Source organism: Dendrobates tinctorius, unplaced genomic scaffold (assembly GCF_039654945.1).
Source record: "Dendrobates tinctorius isolate UK_male_01 unplaced genomic scaffold, ASM3965494v1 ptg000236l, whole genome shotgun sequence".
NCBI classification, from domain to species: domain Eukaryota; kingdom Metazoa; phylum Chordata; class Amphibia; order Anura; family Dendrobatidae; genus Dendrobates; species Dendrobates tinctorius.
Window position 1 is genome coordinate 2,420,155 of NW_027361903.1, and position 23,249 is coordinate 2,443,403.

Consider the following 23,249-nt stretch of genomic DNA (forward strand, 5'->3'; position numbering starts at 1 on the left):
ACAAGGGAAAGGGAATTATTGTGGGAAAGCAGCAAGGCCACAAGTAAAAGTCCAGATGTACTGAGAGCTCAGTGCTAGTCATGAATCAGTGGGAAAACAGAGTATGTGACCGGACTGGTCAGAGTTCCACCCAAGATGGCAGCCATGAAGAATAGTGAGGGGACCTCTATGACATGACACTGTCAGGGCAGCCAGGGATGATAGTGAGGGGGTCTCTATGACATGACGCTGTCAGGGCAGCCAGGGAGGATAGTGAGGGGTCTCTATGATATGACACTGTAAGGGCAGCCAGAGAGGATAGTGAAGGGGTCTCCTTGACATGATGCTGTCAGGCCAGCCAGGAAGGATAATGAGGGGGTCTCTATGGCATGACACTGTCAGGGCAGCCAGGTACGATAGTGAGGTGGTCTCCATGACATGACGCTGTTAGGGCAGCCAGGGAGAATAGTGAGGGGGTCTCTATGGCATGACACTGTCAGGGCAGCCAGGGAGGATAGTGAGGTGGTCTCCATGACATGACGCTGTTAGGGCAGCGAGGGTGGACAGTGAGGGGACCTCTATGACATGACGCTGTCAGGGCAGCCAGGGAGGATAGTGAGGTGGTCTCCATGACATGATGCTGTCAGGGCAGCCAGGGAGGATAGTGAGGGGGTCTCTATGGCATGACACTGTCAGGGCAGCCAGGGAGGATAGTGAGGTGGTCTCCATGACATGACGCTGTTAGGGCAGCGAGGGTGGACAGTGAGGGGACCTCTATGACATGACGCTGTCAGGGCAGCCAGGGAGGATTGTGAGGTGGTCTCCATGACATGACGCTGTCAGGGCAGCCAGGGAGGATAGTGAGGGGGTCTCTATGACATGACGCTGTCAGGGCAGCCAGGGAGGATAGTGAGGGGGTCTCTATGACATGACGCTGTCAGGGCAGCCAGGGAGGATAGTGAGGGGACCTCTATGACATGACGCTGTCAGGGCAGCCAGGGAAGATAGTGAGGTGGTCTCCATGACATGACGCTGTCAGGGCAGCCAGGGAGGACAGTGAGGGGACCTCTATGACATGACACTGTCAGGGCAGCCAGGGAGGATAGTGAGGGGGTCTCTATGACATGACGCTGTCAGGGCAGCGAGGGAGGATAGTGAGGTGGTCTCCATGACATGACGCTGTCAGGGCAGCCAGGGAGGACAGTGAGGGGACCTCTATGACATGACACTGTCAGGGCAGCCAGGGAGGATAGTGAGGGGACCTCTATGACATGACACTGTCAGGACAGCCACAGATTGTGAGAGGGTCTTCATGACATGACACTTTTGTAGGTTTTTCTAACCTGCTCTGTAGAGGTTTATGGCCCTGTGACATTGGGGGCTAGGACCCAGCTCGGGCACCCACTCCCCTGCGGGGTCTCTCCAGTACACCCTCCTGTGATGCAGTGTATAGGGGATCAGGGGCCACAGCTCAGGGCCCCTGCATGTGATCATATTTCCATCATGCGGATAAGAGTCTTCTGCACAGAGATCACCGGGCAATTCCTCTTCCGATTTCCTGCCACGAAGCGGCGCATCCCGTGAAGATCTGATTAAAACGTTATCTGTTCATTTCCTATATAAGGTGAAAGATGAAGGAGCGGGCAGGTAATTTACCCCACGAGCGCGGCCGACGCCGGCGTCACTGACACTTCTGTTTTCAAACTTTATGTCCCTTGCTTTGTTACTATAATTATGCAAATGGTTTGACGGTTCCGAGAGAATTTTCTGGTTTTTGCTTTTTTTTGTGTTCTTTCCAGTAGGACGGTCGCCACGATGGCGGCGACATTCACATATTCTCCCAGATTTCATATCATTTAGACTCCTGTTTTATGTTCCAGACTCAGTGTCTGCGGTATGACGTCATGTCTGATGTTTTTGCTCTATTTGTGTTTAGGAAATGCCATTCAGGCATTTGGGAACGGGACAGACGTGAAGCTGCAGCCAGACCCGGCCGTGCACCCCAGCACCTCCTCCGTCCTCTCCAAATCCAAAACCAAGGATTCCGCATTCTCAGACAACATGCACTTCACCAATGAAATCCCCACACACAACGGACTGCCAGCGTGTGCCAACCTCATACAGGTCAGAGCGGGGTCGGGCAGCACCATGTATTACAGCCAAGTAAACTCCTGCGTGGGTCTTCACAATGAGCTGATCCTCAGTTACATCCTGCATTATACTCCAGAGCTGCACTCACTATTCTCATGGTGTAGTCACTGTGTACATACATTACATTACTGATCCTGAGTTACCTCCTGTATTATACTCTAGAGCTGCACTCACTATTCTGCTGGTGCAGTCACTGTGTATATACATTAGTGATCCTGAGTTACATCCTGTATTATACCTCAGAGCTGCACTCACTATTCTGCTGGTGCAGTCACTGTGTACATACATTACATTACTGATTATGAGTTACATCCTGTATAATAGTCCAGAGCTGCACTCACTATTCTGCTGGTGCAGTCACTGTGTACATACATTACATTACTGATCCTGAGTTACATCCTGTATTATACCCCAGAGCTGCACTCACTATTCTGCTGGTGCAGTCACTGTGTACATACATTACATTACTGATCCTGAGTTACCTCCTGTATTATACCCCAGAGCTGCACTCACTATTCTGCTGGTGCAGTCACTGTGTACATACATTACATTACTGATCCTGAGTTACATCCTGTATTATACTCCAGAGCTGCACTCACTATTCTGCTGGGGCAGTCACTGTGTACATACATTACATTACTGATCCTCAGTTACATCCTGTATTATACTCCAGAGCTGCACTCACTATTCTGCTGGTGCAGTCACTGTGTACATGCATTACATTACTGATCCTGAGTTACATCCTGTATTATACTCCAGAGCTGCACTCACTATTCTGCTGGTGCAGTCACTGTGTGCATACATTACCTTACTGATCCTGAGTTACATCCTGTATTATACCCCAGAGCTGCACTCACTATTCTGCTGGTGCAGTCACTGTGTACACACATTACATTACTGATTCTCAGTTACATCCTGTATTATACCCCAGAGCTGCACTCACTATTCTGCTGGGGCAGTCACTGTGTACATGCATTACATTACTGATCCTGAGTTACATCCTGTATTATACTCCAGAGCTGCACTCACTATTCTGCTGGTGCAGTCACTGTGTAATTACTGTAACGTCGTTCAGGAGTTTGACGCTTTGTAATTAATATTTCGCCTGGTCGCTATAATGAGCCGTCAGGAGCAGCTAATTACTGTCCCTGATGATGACGCTGCTCCTCCCGGTTTCTGCCGTTCTCCTTTGTGCGTCCACTGCGGAGCGGGTCACGAGGACGCTGTGTATTCGCTGTGAGTAGCTGACTCCGCCATGTGTCTGCCCTCAAACCCGTCAATAAGTGAAAGTTTTTGCTTTTTAGTTATTTTTTTTTTCTTTTTTCAGGCACAAAAACTAAAATCAAACAACTCTGTGGACCCTCAGCTGTGCCTGGCGGAGGTAAGAGCGGCCCGCGCCTCACACCCCAGGGTGCCCTCTCCGAGCAATTATAAGTCAACATCTTCATTAGTGACCGTCTGGGCAAACGGTGTAAACAGGCGTAGCAGAGCCGAGCTTGTCCAGAGGCGGCTGCTGCTGGGATAATATCTGCTGCATTATCTGTACTGACACATTGTAACAGACTGTCAGTCTGGGAGACATCACTGTGCTGCTGCTGGCAGAGGATCCATTATAGCAGATGTGACCAGGGCTAGGGTCTATACAAGAGACTGACCTCTGGGTGCAGGGAGGTGCCATTCACTGACAGCTACGTGACGATCGTTTACAGCTCAAATGAAGACCAGAAGAGTAATGTCCTGTTCCATCTGACTCGCATCAACTCGTATATCTGCTGCCCATAGAATTCTATGGAAGGAGGGGGAGAGGCGCAGACACACTGAGCCGCCGCTGCGACTAAAGCCCTTTCACGGATTCAGAATTTGATGAGGATTAAGGCCCTGATTCAACCTAAACCATCATCAAATCTGCTAACATTTCACAGTCCACAAGAATCATGAGCTTTCAGTGCTTGACTTGCAGTACGCTGCTCAGTACTGCTGTATAAAATCCTTCATGCCGCCAGTTCTAGCAAGTGTTCATCTAAGCCCAGTGCTGGAGTCACAGCTACAATGTTCAGTACTGTTGTATGATATTCATCATGCAGCTACCTCTGGTAGGTGTTCTTGTAACCCCAGTGCAGGATCCACAGCTGCATTGTTCAGTACTGCTGTATAACCCCTTTACCCCCAAGGGTGGTTTGTGCACGTTCATGACCGGGCCAATTTTTACAATTCTGACCACTGTCCATTTATGAGTTAATAATTCTGGAACGCTTCCATGGATCCCGGTGATTCTGACATTGTTTTCTCGTGACATATTGTACTTCATGTTACTGGTAAAATTTCATTCAAATAACTTGCGTTTATTTGTGAAAGAAACGGAAATTTGGCAAAAATTTTGAAAATTTCGCAATTTTCCAGCTTTGAATTTTTATGCCCTTAAATCACAGAGATACGGCACACCAAAAACTTGATAAGTAACATTTCCCACATGTTTACTTTACATCAGCACAATTTGGGAACCAAAATTTTTTTTTGTTAGGAAGTTATAAGTTAAACGTTAACCAGCGATTTCTCATTTTTACAATGCCATTTTATTTTTACGGACCACATCACATTTGAAGCCACTTTGCAGGGTCTATATGATAGAAAATACCCAAAAGTGATACCATTCTAAAAACTGCACCCCTCAAGGTGCTCAAAACCACATTCAAAAAGTTTATTAACCCTTCAGGTGCGTCACAGGAATTTTTGGAATGTTAAAAAAAAATGAACATTTAACTTTTTTTCACAAAAAATTCACTTCAGATCCAATTTTTTTATTTTACCAAAGGTAACAGGAGAAATTGGACTGGAAAAGTTATTGTGCAATTTGTCCTGAGTACACTGATACCTGATATGTGGCGACAAGATGACGCTTTCAGCGGTACCATGGTTATTTACATACGTCCTTTTGATCGCAAGTTATTGCACTTTTGTTCGGCGTATGATGATAAAGCATTCGTTTTTGCCTTTTTTTATGGTGTTCACTAAAGGGGTTAACTAGTGGGACAGTTTTATAGGGTGGGTTGTTACGGATGCGGCGATACCAAATATGTGTACTTTTATTATTTAGATGTTTTTTCCATTCAAATATTTATTTAGTGATTTTAACACTGTGTCCCACTATGGGACACTCATTTTTTGCAGGCTGATCGCTTCTATAGTATGCAGCTGCATCGCCATGCCATAGAAGCTGTCAGCGCTGCACTTAGTGCACTGACACTGAGAGACTTCCTAATAATGCACTGCACATGACAGGAAGTTTCTTAGCTCTGGTAACCTGGATGTCGTTATTTCTATGTATGTCTATGGTGCCGCACACTCCGGTCCTGAGTGCCTGCAGCAGCGCCGGGTATTGATGCTAGAGACTCGCGCCAGTTCCTCGCATCACAGTCACAAGTCTGACCCCAACCTAAGTGTTCATCTCACCCCAGTGCTGGAGTCACAGCTACACTGTTCAGTACTGTTGTATAATATTCCTCATGCAGCTGCCTCTAGTAAGTGTTCATCTCACCTCAGCTTAATGTAAAAAGCTAAATTACACTAAAATCATAGGCAAGTAAATCAGAAGGTGCATAAGAGATTTTAGGGCTTTATAAAAGGATGAGGAATGTAGCTCTGTATAAGCCCCAGTTAGCGGAGCTCTACTTCACAGTAACCCCTGACCTGACGCATGTGTTCTTTTGTCTATTGCAGCAGACGCTTGGAAAAGACAACATTGTGGAAAGATCCTCCAGCGGCCACATCTCCGGCAACAATGCCCCCAGCATCTGGTCTAGTGTGTGCAGCCTCCTCCTACTGAGCACGACGCACCTTCTCGTCGCCGCCCTGCTGGCGTTATAGCTGCTCCGCCCCTCATGGACCTCAATAAACTAATGTCTATATAAATCTATATTACATATGAAGAATATTATTCACCTTCCCACCTTTTCATACATCTGAATTTGCCGCTCCATGAGAAGAATGAATGAAGCTGAAGAAAAACCAGTCGCATTTTGTGGTGTCCTCGGGGGTGGGGCTCCATGATTTCTGGCGCCATCTGATAACCCCGCCCCCTGGTCGCTGGACATGTCTTGTGTTCTACAGAGCGTCTGTACATTTGGTTGTCGATAAAGGTTTGTTTTTTTATTCTGTGTATATTTATAACATATTTCTCTTTTGTGTTTATCTGTACTGGAATGAGGCCAAATGTAGATGCCGGGGGGTCGGCGGGGCCCTCCGCTCAGGGCTTGCGTTAGGGTAACTTTCCATCCTCCGTCTCATTTGTGTCACTCCCTTGTGCACCCGCTATTTCTGCTCATCCGGGGGCCTCGACATGAAGCGAATGGGGAAAATCACAAACCTGGGGGCATTTATGGAGCTGAAGTGGAATCAGGTGAGGACACGGTGTGGCGCCAGGAGGGCGGTGACGGACGCTAATCTTGCGATGATCTATCAGGGTGGTCCCGGCAGTGGTGGGATGGTGAGAGTCTCCTGCACCCGACGTTTCCACCTGGTGCTTGGCGCCATATGTTGTAAACCACAAAAGGCGTCGGCCGGGCCCGAGACTTCACAGTCAAAACGTTTGATACAAAGATATTTTTTTTGCCTCCATTTCTTTAATTGTGGCTCCTGAATATTCATGTCTTGGCCACCGTCTAACCGTCCTCGCTGTGATGCCGGAGCGCGCCGGCGGCTTAATTACTGCTACAGTTAATTGAAAACAAGTTGTGTACACATGAAACAGAAACAAGTGGCGCGTTCGCCTTAATGAAGCCGGCGCCTAATCCTGCGAGGGCGAGATTAATCCCGTGCCGGCTAGAAAGGATGAGTGTTGGCACCGGAGACGCTGGCCTGAACAGAATGCAGCCGGGTAGTGGCATCTGTCGCTGGAACGCCGCGGCCTGTGACGGCGCTCTCCTGGGGCGTCACAATAAAGGATTGGGGCGTTCAGCTTCTAAGCTTTCATGTCAGATAAGACTGTGGAGAACAGAAACACAAGTGACATAGAGGAAAGTTTCTGCCCCCCGAGGAGGAGGCGGGTAGAGCGCAGGAGCGCGCCGCCACCGCGGAATTGACTGCAGCGTATGTCTCTTCTCACTGCTCTGCTCATTTGTGCCAAAAATGCTGCAAAGGTCACTAAAGGTCAAAGCGATGAGATACTTCCAGTTCCATTGGTAATTTGCGCTGCGGCAGGGTTGGCGGCTGCGGACCGGCAGCTTTGTATAATTCTGTTGCACTGCTTTGTCTGTCACTCTCTTACATTTCACAATTTGGCGCGGGCAGCGGAGCCCGTCATGCAGAGTTAAGAACTGACGTCACAAGGTGAGGCTTGTGTTACAATATTGCGACTGCCTGGCCAATATGTCGCCACACGGTGATAACTATGGCGCACACCGAGCTCCACTGCAGTGGATGAGGTCTGGGACACAGTGGGGGGTCACTCAGGAGCATGTGACCTGTGCCCTTAGGGGGAGGGACATATAGCTTGTAGCCCCTCCTACCCCATACGTGTTCTATGAGGGATCATACATATATTACGACCGCCACCTTGTATATAACTTAACCCTTCAGCTGCTGGAAAGAGGTGGAGATGCAATGGGGCGCTCACTCTGCTCATTCTCTGGATCCATCACTTATTTTTTCTTATTAGTGATTATTATTATTATTATGACAATGGTACTTTTAATAAAAGTGTATAAAATCCACAACTCCGAAAAGCTGAAGTTTTTATTTCATGGCGAGAACAACTAGAAGTGAAAATCACCAAGCAGCTATTGCCAGGGTGTATGTAACTATGTGCCAAGAGTGCTACAGCCCCCGTCATCTATCTAACCATGTGCCAAGAGTGCTACAGCCCCCATCATCTATCTAGCCATGTGCCAAGAGTGCTACAGCCCCCGTCATCTATCTAACCATGTGCCAAGAGTGCTACAGCCCCCGTCATCAATCTAACCATGTGCCAAGAGTGCTACAGCCCCCGTCATCTATCTAACCATGTGCCAAGAGTGCTACAGCCCCCGTCATCTATCTAACCATGTGCCAAGAGTGCTACAGCCCCCGTCATCTATCTAACCATGTGCCAAGAGCGCTACAGCCCCCGTCATCTATCTAACCATGTGCCAAGAGCGCTACAGCCCCCGTCATCTATCTAACCATGTGCCAAGAGCGCTACAGCCCCCGTCATCTATCTAACCATGTGCCAAGAGCGCTACAGCCCCCGTCATCTACCTAACCATGTGCCAAGAGTGCTACAGCCCCCGTCATCTACCTAACCATGTGCCAAGAGCGCTACAGCCCCCGTCATCTACCTAACCATGTGCCAAGAGCGCTACAGCCCCCGTCATCTACCTAACCATGTGCCAAGAGCGCTACAGCCCCCGTCATCTACCTAACCATGTGCCAAGAGTGCTACAGCCCCCGTCATCTATCTAACCATGTGCCAAGAGTGCTACAGCCCCCGTCATCTACCTAACCATGTGCCAAGAGCGCTACAGCCCCCGTCATCTATCTAACCATGTGCCAAGAGCGCTACAGCCCCCGTCATCTACCTAACCATGTGCCAAGAGCGCTACAGCCCCCGTCATCTATCTAACCATGTGCCAAGAGCGCTACAGCCCCCGTCATCTACCTAACCATGTGCCAAGAGCGCTACAGCCCCCGTCATCTATCTAACCATGTGCCAAGAGCGCTACAGCCCCCGTCATCTACCTAACCATGTGCCAAGAGTGCTACAGCCCCCATCATCTACTACTATGAGGCACTTTATCCACATTCTGTATTGGTGTATCTCAGCCCATCATGTGGGACATTGGCAGAGATGCAGGGGAATATGTAAGCTACTGTGTGATTCGATTTCGGTACCTTAATATCGTGTATGTGTGGAAGCTCCGCTGTGTATCCGACCCGTGTGATTGTTACAAAAGTCCAAGCAAATGACTAATACTACAGCAACAAGTCCTACAGCCAGCGATACTATAGCAAAAAGGACAGGCACAGAAACTACAGATAAAATACTACAGGCAGCAATATTACAGGAAAAAGATGATACAGAAAAAAGTGCTTCAGGCAGTGATACTATAGCAAAAAGTACTACAGGCAGCAATATTACAGAGAATGTACTACAGGCAGTGACACTACAATAAAATTACTACAGTGAGTGATGCTAAAGCAAAAAGATCTACAGGGTAAGCTTTGTTAGACTCTGGACAAAAAAGTGACACAAAAAATATATAATAACTACATACATACTGTATATAAAGTGCTTGTGCATACCAGTGCTCAGTTTGGTCTCACCAGTATATTAGAAGTTTACTGTAGCAGGTTGGCATCGGAACAGAGCAGGGTATATAATCCACATACAAGGGGGGAGCTTCCTGTCATTCCCTGTCGTGCCTCTGCTTTGCTCCTCTCCTCACAAGGGCAGTCGCCAAGTGTATGCTGCTACAGGTTACCCACCATTGATGTATACAGTAATTCTACGTATGCGTTTCCTCCCCAATGGAGGGGATTCATCAAAGGAGCTAAGAAAAAATACAGATAGTGGGAAAAGAAAATAGACGATGGGACCTTGCAGTGGCAAGAGACTGTCAGGTGTGACCATTGGGGTCACTGCCCCTATACATGTGGATGGATGCTACAGACGGGTAATAATATACTATACTACAGGAAGAGGATACTACAGACGGGTAATAATATACTATACTACAGGAAGAGGGTACTACAGACGGGTAATAATATACTATACTACAGGAAGAGGATGCTACAGACGGGTAATAATATACCATACTACAGGAAGAGGATACTACAGACGGGTAATATACTATACTACAGGAAGAGGATACTACAGACGGGTAATAATATACTATACTACAGGAAGAGGGTACTACAGACGGGTAATATACTATACTACAGGAAGAGGGTACTACAGACGGGTAATAATATACTATACTACAGGAAGAGGATACTACAGACGGGTAATAATATACTATACTACAGGAAGAGGGTACTACAGACGGGTAATAATATACTATACTACAGGAAGAGGATACTACAGACGGGTAATAATATACTATACTACAGGAAGAGGATACTACAGACAGGTAATAATATACTATACTACAGGAAGAGGGTACTACAGACGGGTAATAATATACTATACTACAGGAAGAGGATACTACAGACGGGTAATAATATACTATACTACAGGAAGAGGGTACTACAGACGGGTAATAATATACTATACTACAGGAAGAGGATACTACAGACAGGTAATAATATACTATACTACAGGAAGAGGGTACTACAGACGGGTAATAATATACTATACTACAGGAAGAGGATGCTACAGACGGGTAATAATATACTATACTACAGGAAGAGGATGCTACAGACGGGTAATAATATACTATACTACAGGAAGAGGATACTACAGACAGGTAATAATATACCATACTACAGGAAGAGGGTACTACAGACGGGTAATAATATACTATACTACAGGAAGAGGATACTACAGACGGGTAATAATATACCATACTACAGGAAGAGGGTACTACAGACGGGTAATAATATACCATACTACAGGAAGAGGATACTACAGACGGGTAATAATATACTATACTACAGGAAGAGGGTACTACAGACGGGTAATAATATACTATACTACAGGAAGAGGATGCTACAGACGGGTAATAATATACTATACTACAGGAAGAGGATACTACAGACGGGTAATAATATACTATACTACAGACGGGTAATAATATACTATACTACAGGAAGAGGGAACTACAGACGGGTAATAATATACTATACTACAGGAAGAGGATACTACAGACGGGTAATAATATACTATACTACAGCAAGAGGGTACTACAGACGGGTAATAATATACTATACTACAGGAAGAGGGTACTACAGACGGGTAATAATATACTATACTACAGGAAGAGGATACTACAGACGGGTAATAATATACTATACTACAGGAAGAGGGCACTACAGACGGGTAATAATATACTATACTACAGGAAGAGGATACTACAGACGGGTAATAATATACCATACTACAGGAAGAGGATACTACAGACGGGTAATAATATACTATACTACAGGAAGAGGATACTACAGACGGGTAATAATATACCATACTACAGGAAGAGGATACTACAGACGGGTAATAATATACCATACTACAGGAAGAGGATACTACAGACGGGTAATAATATACCATACTACAGGAAGAGGATACTACAGACGGGTAATAATATACTATACTACAGGAAGAGGATACTACAGACGGGTAATAATATACCATACTACAGGAAGAGGGTACTACAGACGGGTAATAATATACCATACTACAGGAAGAGGGTACTACAGACGGGTAATAATATACCATACTACAGGAAGAGGGTACTACAGACGGGTAATAATATACCATACTACAGGAAGAGGATACTACAGACGGGTAATAATATACTATACTACAGGAAGAGGATACTACAGACGGGTAATAATATACTATACTACAGACGGGTAATAATATACTATACTACAGGAAGAGGATGCTACAGACGGGTAATAATATACTATACTACAGGAAGAGGATACTACAGACGGGTAATAATATACTATACTACAGACGGGTAATAATATACTATACTACAGGAAGAGGGAACTACAGACGGGTAATAATATACTATACTACAGGAAGAGGATACTACAGACGGGTAATAATATACTATACTACAGGAAGAGGGTACTACAGACGGGTAATAATATACTATACTACAGGAAGAGGGTACTACAGACGGGTAATAATATACTATACTACAGGAAGAGGGTACTACAGACGGGTAATAATATACTATACTACAGGAAGAGGATACTACAGACGGGTAATAATATACTATACTACAGGAAGAGGGTACTACAGACAGGTAATAATATACTATACTACAGGAAGAGGGTACTACAGACAGGTAATATACTATACTACAGGAAGAGGATACTACAGACAGGTAATAATATACTATACTACAGGAAGAGGGCACTACAGACGGGTAATAATATACTATACTACAGGAAGAGGGTACTACAGACGGGTAATAATATACTATACTACAGGAAGAGGGTACTACAGACAGGTAATAATATACCATACTACAGGAAGAGGGCACTACAGACGGGTAATAATATACCATACTACAGGAAGAGGATACTACAGACGGGTAATAATATACCATACTACAGGAAGAGGGCACTACAGACAGGTAATAATATACCATACTACAGGAAGAGGGCACTACAGACAGGTAATAATATACCATACTACAGGAAGAGGGCACTACAGACGGGTAATAATATACCATACTACAGGAAGAGGGTACTACAGACGGGTAATAATATACTATACTACAGGAAGAGGGTACTACAGACGGGTAATAATATACTATACTACAGGAAGAGGGTACTACAGACAGGTAATAATATACTATACTACAGGAAGAGGGCACTACAGACGGGTAATAATATACTATACTACAGGAAGAGGGTACTACAGACGGGTAATAATATACTATACTACAGGAAGAGGGTACTACAGACGGGTAATAATATACTATACTACAGGAAGAGGGTACTACAGACAGGTAATAATATACTATACTACAGGAAGAGGGTACTACAGACAGGTAATAATATACTATACTACAGGAAGAGGGTACTACAGACGGGTAATAATATACTATACTACAGGAAGAGGATACTACAGACGGGTAATAATATACTATACTACAGGAAGAGGATACTACAGACGGGTAATAATATACTATACTACAGGAAGAGGATACTACAGACGGGTAATAATATACTATACTACAGGAAGAGGATACTACAGACGGGTAATAATATACTATACTACAGGAAGAGGGTACTACAGACGGGTAATAATATACTATACTACAGGAAGAGGGTACTACAGACGGGTAATAATATACTATACTACAGGAAGAGGGTACAACAGACGGGTAATAATATACCATACTACAGGAAGAGGATACTACAGACGGGTAATAATATACCATACTAAAGGAAGAGGATACTACAGACGGGTAATAATATACTATACTACAGGAAGAGGGTACTACAGACGGGTAATAATATACTATACTACAGGAAGAGGGTACTACAGACGGGTAATAATATACTATACTACAGGAAGAGGATACTACAGACGGGTAATAATATACTATACTACAGGAAGAGGGCACTACAGACGGGTAATAATATACTATACTACAGGAAGAGGGTACTACAGACGGGTAATAATATACTATACTACAGGAAGAGGGTACTACAGACGGGTAATAATATACTATACTACAGGAAGAGGGCACTACAGACGGGTAATAATATACTACAGGAAGAGGGTACTACAGACAGGTAATAATATACTATACTACAGGAAGAGGGTACTACAGACGGGTAATAATATACTATACTACAGGAAGAGGATGCTACAGACTGGTAATAATATACTATACTACAGGAAGAGGATGCTACAGACTGGTAATAATATACTATACTACAGGAAGAGGATACTACAGACGGGTAATAATATACTATACTACAGGAAGAGGATACTACAGACGGGTAATAATATACCATACTACAGGAAGAGGGTACTACAGACGGGTAATAATATACCATACTACAGGAAGAGGGTACTACAGACGGGTAATAATATACCATACTACAGGAAGAGGGTACTACAGACGGGTAATAATATACTATACTACAGGAAGAGGATGCTACAGACGGGTAATAATATACTATACTACAGGAAGAGGATACTACAGACGGGTAATAATATACTATACTACAGACGGGTAATAATATACTATACTACAGGAAGAGGGAACTACAGACGGGTAATAATATACTATACTACAGGAAGAGGGTACTACAGACGGGTAATAATATACTATACTACAGGAAGAGGGTACTACAGACGGGTAATAATATACTATACTACAGGAAGAGGGTACTACAGACGGGTAATAATATACTATACTACAGGAAGAGGGTACTACAGACGGGTAATAATATACTATACTACAGGAAGAGGATACTACAGACGGGTAATAATATACTATACTACAGGAAGAGGGCACTACAGACGGGTAATAATATACTATACTACAGGAAGAGGGTACTACAGACGGGTAATAATATACCATACTACAGGAAGAGGGCACTACAGACGGGTAATAATATACCATACTACAGGAAGAGGGCACTACAGACGGGTAATAATATACCATACTACAGGAAGAGGATACTACAGACGGGTAATAATATACTATACTACAGGAAGAGGGCACTACAGACGGGTAATAATATACTATACTACAGGAAGAGGGTACTACAGACGGGTAATAATATACTATACTACAGGAAGAGGATACTACAGACGGGTAATAATATACTATACTACAGGAAGAGGGTACTACAGACGGGTAATAATATACTATGCTACAGGAAGAGGGCACTACAGACGGGTAATAATATACTATGCTACAGGAAGAGGGTACTACAGACGGGTAATAATATACTATACTACAGGAAGAGGGTACTACAGACAGGTAATAATATACTATACTACAGGAAGAGGGCACTACAGACGGGTAATAATATACCATACTACAGGAAGAGGATACTACAGACGGGTAATAATATACCATACTACAGGAAGAGGATACTACAGACAGGTAATAATATACCATACTACAGGAAGAGGGCACTACAGACGGGTAATAATATACCATACTACAGGAAGAGGGCACTACAGACGGGTAATAATATACTATACTACAGGAAGAGGGTACTACAGACGGGTAATAATATACTATACTACAGGAAGAGGGTACTACAGACAGGTAATAATATACTATACTACAGGAAGAGGGCACTACAGACGGGTAATAATATACTATACTACAGGAAGAGGGTACTACAGACAGGTAATAATATACTATACTACAGGAAGAGGGTACTACAGACAGGTAATAATATACTATACTACAGGAAGAGGGTACTACAGATGGGTAATAATATACTATACTACAGGAAGAGGATACTACAGACGGGTAATAATATACTATACTACAGACGGGTAATAATATACTATACTACAGGAAGAGGATACTACAGACGGGTAATAATATACTATACTACAGGAAGAGGATACTACAGACGGGTAATAATATACTATACTACAGGAAGAGGATACTACAGACGGGTAATAATATACTATACTACAGGAAGAGGATACTACAGACGGGTAATAATATACTATACTACAGGAAGAGGATACTACAGACGGGTAATAATATACTATACTACAGGAAGAGGGTACTACAGACGGGTAATAATATACTATACTACAGGAAGAGGGTACAACAGACGGGTAATAATATACCATACTACAGGAAGAGGATACTACAGACAGGTAATAATATACTATACTACAGGAAGAGGGTACTACAGACGGGTAATAATATACTATACTACAGGAAGAGGGTACTACAGACGGGTAATAATATACTATACTACAGGAAGAGGATACTACAGACGGGTAATAATATACTATACTACAGGAAGAGGATACTACAGACGGGTAATAATATACTATACTACAGGAAGAGGGTACTACAGACGGGTAATAATATACTATACTACAGGAAGAGGATACTACAGACGGGTAATAATATACTATACTACAGGAAGAGGGTACTACAGACGGGTAATAATATACTATACTACAGGAAGAGGGTACTACAGATGGGTAATAATATACTATACTACAGGAAGAGGATACTACAGACGGGTAATAATATACTATACTACAGACGGGTAATAATATACTATACTACAGGAAGAGGATACTACAGATGGGTAATAATATACTATACTACAGGAAGAGGATACTACAGACGGGTAATAATATACTATACTACAGGAAGAGGGTACTACAGACGGGTAATAATATACTATACTACAGGAAGAGGATACTACAGACGGGTAATAATATACTATACTACAGGAAGAGGGTACTACAGACGGGTAATAATATACTATACTACAGGAAGAGGGTACTACAGACGGGTAATAATATACTATACTACAGGAAGAGGATACTACAGAAGGGTAATAATATACTATACTACAGGAAGAGGATACTACAGACGGGTAATAATATACTATACTACAGGAAGAGGGTACTACAGACGGGTAATAATATACTATACTACAGGAAGAGGGTACTACAGACAGGTAATATACTATACTACAGGAAGAGGATACTACAGACAGGTAATAATATACTATACTACAGGAAGAGGGCACTACAGACGGGTAATAATATACTATACTACAGGAAGAGGGTACTACAGACGGGTAATAATATACTATACTACAGGAAGAGGGTACTACAGACAGGTAATAATATACCATACTACAGGAAGAGGGCACTACAGACGGGTAATAATATACCATACTACAGGAAGAGGATACTACAGACGGGTAATAATATACCATACTACAGGAAGAGGGCACTACAGACGGGTAATAATATACCATACTACAGGAAGAGGGTACTACAGACGGGTAATAATATACTATACTACAGGAAGAGGGTACTACAGACGGGTAATAATATACTATACTACAGGAAGAGGGTACTACAGACAGGTAATAATATACTATACTACAGGAAGAGGGCACTACAGACGGGTAATAATATACTATACTACAGGAAGAGGGTACTACAGACAGGTAATAATATACTATACTACAGGAAGAGGGTACTACAGACAGGTAATAATATACTATACTACAGGAAGAGGGTACTACAGACGGGTAATAATATACTATACTACAGGAAGAGGATACTACAGACGGGTAATAATATACTATACTACAGGAAGAGGATACTACAGACGGGTAATAATATACTATACTACAGGAAGAGGATACTACAGACGGGTAATAATATACTATACTACAGGAAGAGGATACTACAGACGGGTAATAATATACTATACTACAGGAAGAGGGTACTACAGACGGGTAATAATATACTATACTACAGGAAGAGGGTACTACAGACGGGTAATAATATACCATACTACAGGAAGAGGGTACAACAGACGGGTAATAATATACCATACTACAGGAAGAGGATACTACAGACGGGTAATAATATACCATACTACAGGAAGAGGATACTACAGACGGGTAATAATATACTATACTACAGGAAGAGGGTACTACAGACGGGTAATAATATACTATACTACAGGAAGAGGGTACTACAGACGGGTAATAATATACTATACTACAGGAAGAGGATACTACAGACGGGTAATAATATACTATACTACAGGAAGAGGGCACTACAGACGGGTAATAATATACTATACTACAGGAAGAGGGTACTACAGACGGGTAATAATATACTATACTACAGGAAGAGGGTACTACAGACGGGTAATAATATACTATACTACAGGAAGAGGGCACTACAGACGGGTAATAATATACTACAGGAAGAGGGTACTACAGACAGGTAATAATATACTATACTACAGGAAGAGGGTACTACAGACGGGTAATAATATACTATACTACAGGAAGAGGATGCTACAGACTGGTAATAATATACTATACTACAGGAAGAGGATACTACAGACGGGTAATAATATACTATACTACAGGAAGAGGATACTACAGACGGGTAATAATATACTATACTACAGGAAGAGGATACTACAGACGGGTAATAATATACCATACTACAGGAAGAGGGTACTACAGACGGGTAATAATATACCATACTACAGGAAGAGGGTACTACAGACGGGTAATAATATACCATACTACAGGAAGAGGGTACTACAGACGGGTAATAATATACTATACTACAGGAAGAGGATGCTACAGACGGGTAATAATATACTATACTACAGGAAGAGGATACTACAGACGGGTAATAATATACTATACTACAGACGGGTAATAATATACTATACTACAGGAAGAGGGTACTACAGACAGGTAATAATATACTATACTACAGGAAGAGGGTACTACAGACAGGTAATAATATACTATACTACAGGAAGAGGATACTACAGACGGGTAATAATATACTATACTACAGGAAGAGGATACTACAGACGGGTAATAATATACTATACTACAGGAAGAGGATACTACAGACGGGTAATAATATACTATACTACAGGAAGAGGATACTACAGACGGGTAATAATATACTATACTACAGGAAGAGGATACTACAGACGGGTAATAATATACTATACTACAGGAAGAGGATACTACAGACGGGTAATAATATACTATACTACAGGAAGAGGATACTACAGACGGGTAATAATATACTATACTACAGGAAGAGGGTACTACAGACGGGTAATAATATACTATACTACAGGAAGAGGGTACTACAGACGGGTAATAATATACTATACTACAGGAAGAGGGTACAACAGACGGGTAATAATATACCATACTACAGGAAGAGGATACTACAGACAGGTAATAATATACTATACTACAGGAAGAGGGTACTACAGACAGGTAATAATATACTATACTACAGGAAGAGGGTACTACAGACGGGTAATAATATACTATACTACAGGAAGAGGATGCTACAGACTGGTAATAATATACTATACTACAGGAAGAGGATACTACAGACGGGTAATAATATACTATACTACAGGAAGAGGATACTACAGACGGGTAATAATATACTATACTACAGGAAGAGGATACTACAGACGGGTAATAATATACCATACTACAGGAAGAGGGTACTACAGACGGGTAATAATATACCATACTACAGGAAGAGGGTACTACAGACGGGTAATAATATACCATACTACAGGAAGAGGGTACTACAGACGGGTAATAATATACTATACTACAGGAAGAGGATGCTACAGACGGGTAATAATATACTATACTACAGGAAGAGGATACTACAGACGGGTAATAATATACTATACTACAGACGGGTAATAATATACTATACTACAGGAAGAGGGTACTACAGACAGGTAATAATATACTATACTACAGGAAGAGGGTACTACAGACAGGTAATAATATACTATACTACAGGAAGAGGATACTACAGACGGGTAATAATATACTATACTACAGGAAGAGGATACTACAGACGGGTAATAATATACTATACTACAGGAAGAGGATACTACAGACGGGTAATAATATACTATACTACAGGAAGAGGATACTACAGACGGGTAATAATATACTATACTACAGGAAGAGGATACTACAGACGGGTAATAATATACTATACTACAGGAAGAGGGTACAACAGACGGGTAATAATATACCATACTACAGGAAGAGGATACTACAGACAGGTAATAATATACTATACTACAGGAAGAGGGTACTACAGACAGGTAATAATATACTATACTACAGGAAGAGGGTACTACAGACGGGTAATAATATACTATACTACAGGAAGAGGATACTACAGACGGGTAATAATATACTATACTACAGGAAGAGGATACTACAGACGGGTAATAATATACTATACTACAGGAAGAGGGTACTACAGACGGGTAATAATATACTATACTACAGGAAGAGGATACTACAGACGGGTAATAATATACTATACTACAGGAAGAGGGTACTACAGACGGGTAATAATATACTATACTACAGGAAGAGGGTACTACAGATGGGTAATAATATACTATACTACAGGAAGAGGATACTACAGAAGGGTAATAATATACTATACTACAGACGGGTAATAATATACTATACTACAGGAAGAGGATACTACAGATGGGTAATAATATACTATACTACAGGAAGAGGATACTACAGACGGGTAATAATATACTATACTACAGGAAGAGGGTACTACAGACGGGTAATAATATACTATACTACAGGAAGAGGATACTACAGACGGGTAATAATATACTATACTACAGGAAGAGGGTACTACAGACGGGTAATAATATACTATACTACAGGAAGAGGGTACTACAGACGGGTAATAATATACTATACTACAGGAAGAGGATACTACAGAAGGGTAATAATATACTATACTACAGGAAGAGGATACTACAGACGGGTAATAATATACTATACTACAGACGGGTAATAATATACTATACTACAGGAAGAGGGTACTACAGACGGGTAATAATATACTATACTACAGGAAGAGGATACTACAGACGGGTAATAATATACTATACTACAGGAAGAGGATACTACAGACGGGTAATAATATACTATACTACAGGAAGGGGATACTACAGACGGGTAATAATATACTATACTACAGGAAGAGGGTACTACAGACAGGTAATAATATACTATACTACAGGAAGAGGGTACTACAGACAGGTAATAATATACTATACTACAGGAAGAGGATACTACAGACGGGTAATAATATACTATACTACAGGAAGAGGATACTACAGACGGGTAATAATATACTATACTACAGGAAGAGGGTACTACAGACGGGTAATAATATACTATACTACAGGAAGAGGATACTACAGACGGGTAATAATATACTATACTACAGGAAGAGGGTACTACAGACGGGTAATAATATACTATACTACAGGAAGAGGGTACTACAGACGGGTAATAATATACTATACTACAGGAAGAGGATACTACAGACAGGTAATAATATACTATACTACAGGAAGAGGGTACTACAGACGGGTAATAATATACTATACTACAGGAAGAGGATACTACAGACGGGTAATAATATACTATACTACAGGAAGAGGGTACTACAGATGGGTAATAATATACTATACTACAGGAAAAGGATACTACAGACGGGTAATAATATACTATACTACAGGAAGAGGATACTACAGACGGATAATAATATACTATACTACAGGAAGAGGGTACTACAGATGGGTAATAATATACTATACTACAGGAAGAGGGTACTACAGACGGGTAATAATATACTATACTACAGGAAGAGGGTACTACAGACGGGTAATAATATACTATACTACAGGAAGAGGGTACAACAGACGGGTAATAATATACTATACTACAGGAAGAGGGTACTACAGACGGGTAATAATATACTATACTACAGGAAGAGGATACTACAGACGGGTAATAATATACTATACTACAGGAAGAGGATACTACAGACGGGTAATAATATACTATACTACAGGAAGAGGATACTACAGACGGGTAATAATATACTATACTACAGGAAGAGGGTACTACAGACGGGTAATAATATACTATACTACAGGAAGAGGGTACTACAGATGGGTAATAATATACTATACTACAGGAAGAGGATACTACAGACGGGTAATAATATACTATACTACAGACGGGTAATAATATACTATACTACAGGAAGAGGATACTACAGATGGGTAATAATATACTATACTAAAGGAAGAGGGTACTACAGATGGGTAATAATATACTATACTACAGGAAGAGGATACTACAGACGGGTAATAATATACTATACTACAGGAAGAGGGTACTACAGACGGGTAATAATATACTATGCTACAGGAAGAGGGTACTACAGACGGGTAATAAGATACTATACTACAGGAAGAGGGTACTACAGACTGGTAATAATATACTATACTACAGGAAGAGGGTACTACAGACGGGTAATAAGATACTATACTACAGGAAGAGGATGCTACAGACGGGTAATAATATACTATGCTACAGGAAGAGGGTACTACAGATGGGTAATAATATACTATACTACAGGAAGAGGATACTACAGACGGGTAATAATATACTATACTACAGGAAGAGGGTACTACAGACGGGTAATAATATACTATGCTACAGGAAGAGGGTACTACAGACGGGTAATAAGATACTATACTACAGGAAGAGGGTACTACAGACTGGTAATAATATACTATACTACAGGAAGAGGGTACTACAGACGGGTAATAAGATACTATACTACAGGAAGAGGATGCTACAGACTGGTAATAATATACTATACTACAGGAAGAGGATGCTACAGACGGGTAATAATATACTATGCTACAGGAAGAGGGTACTACAGACGGGTAATAATATACTATACTACAGGAAGAGGATGCTACAGATGGGTAATAAGATACTATACTACAGGAAGAGGATGCTACAGACTGGTAATAATATACTATACTACAGGAAGAGGATACTACAGACGGGTAATAATATACTATGCTACAGGAAGAGGGTACTACAGACGGGTAATAATATACTATACTACAGGAAGAGGGTACTACAGACAGGCAATAATATACTATACTACAGGAAGAGGATGCTACAGACTGGTAATAATATACTATACTACAGGAAGAGTGTACTACAGACGGGTAATAATATACTATACTACAGGAAGAGGATACTACAGACGGGTAATAATATACTATACTACAGGAAGAGGATGCTACAGACTGGTAATAATATACTATACTACAGGAAGAGGATACTACAGACGGGTAATAATATACTATACTACAGGAATAGGGTACTACAGACTGGTAATAATATACTATACTACAGGAAGAGGGTACTACAGACGGGTAATAATATACTATGCTACAGGAAGAGGGTACTACAGATGGGTAATAAGATACTATACTACAGGAAGAGGATGCTACAGACTGGTAATAATATACTATACTACAGGAAGAGGATACTACAGACGGGTAATAATATACCATACTACAGGAAGAGGGTACTACAGACAGGTAATAATATACCATACTACAGGAAGAGGGTACTACAGACGGGTAATAATATACTATACTACAGGAAGAGGGTACTACAGACGGGTAATAATATACTATACTACAGGAAGAGGGTACTACAGACGGGTAATAATATACTATGCTACAGGAAGAGGGTACTACAGACGGGTAATAATATACTATACTACAGGAAGAGGATACTACAGACAGGTAATAATATACTATACTACA

The 23,249-nt window shown here is 41.8% G+C and overlaps 1 protein-coding gene across 3 annotated transcripts in view; it reads left to right on the forward strand.

Moving 5' to 3' along the window:
• Nucleotides 1-7,841, forward strand: part of GFRA1 (GDNF family receptor alpha 1) — a 251,851-nt gene extending 244,010 nt beyond the window's left edge. For all 3 annotated transcript variants that reach the window (XM_073556582.1, XM_073556581.1, XM_073556583.1), the window contains 3 exons: nucleotides 1,916-2,103; nucleotides 3,458-3,511; nucleotides 5,848-7,841. In XM_073556582.1, the coding sequence (XP_073412683.1) occupies nucleotides 1,916-2,103; nucleotides 3,458-3,511; nucleotides 5,848-5,994 (389 nt within the window). In that variant the 3' untranslated portion in view covers nucleotides 5,995-7,841. The remainder of the gene's footprint in view (nucleotides 1-1,915; nucleotides 2,104-3,457; nucleotides 3,512-5,847) is intronic.
• Nucleotides 7,842-23,249: the final 15,408 nt, after the last annotated feature.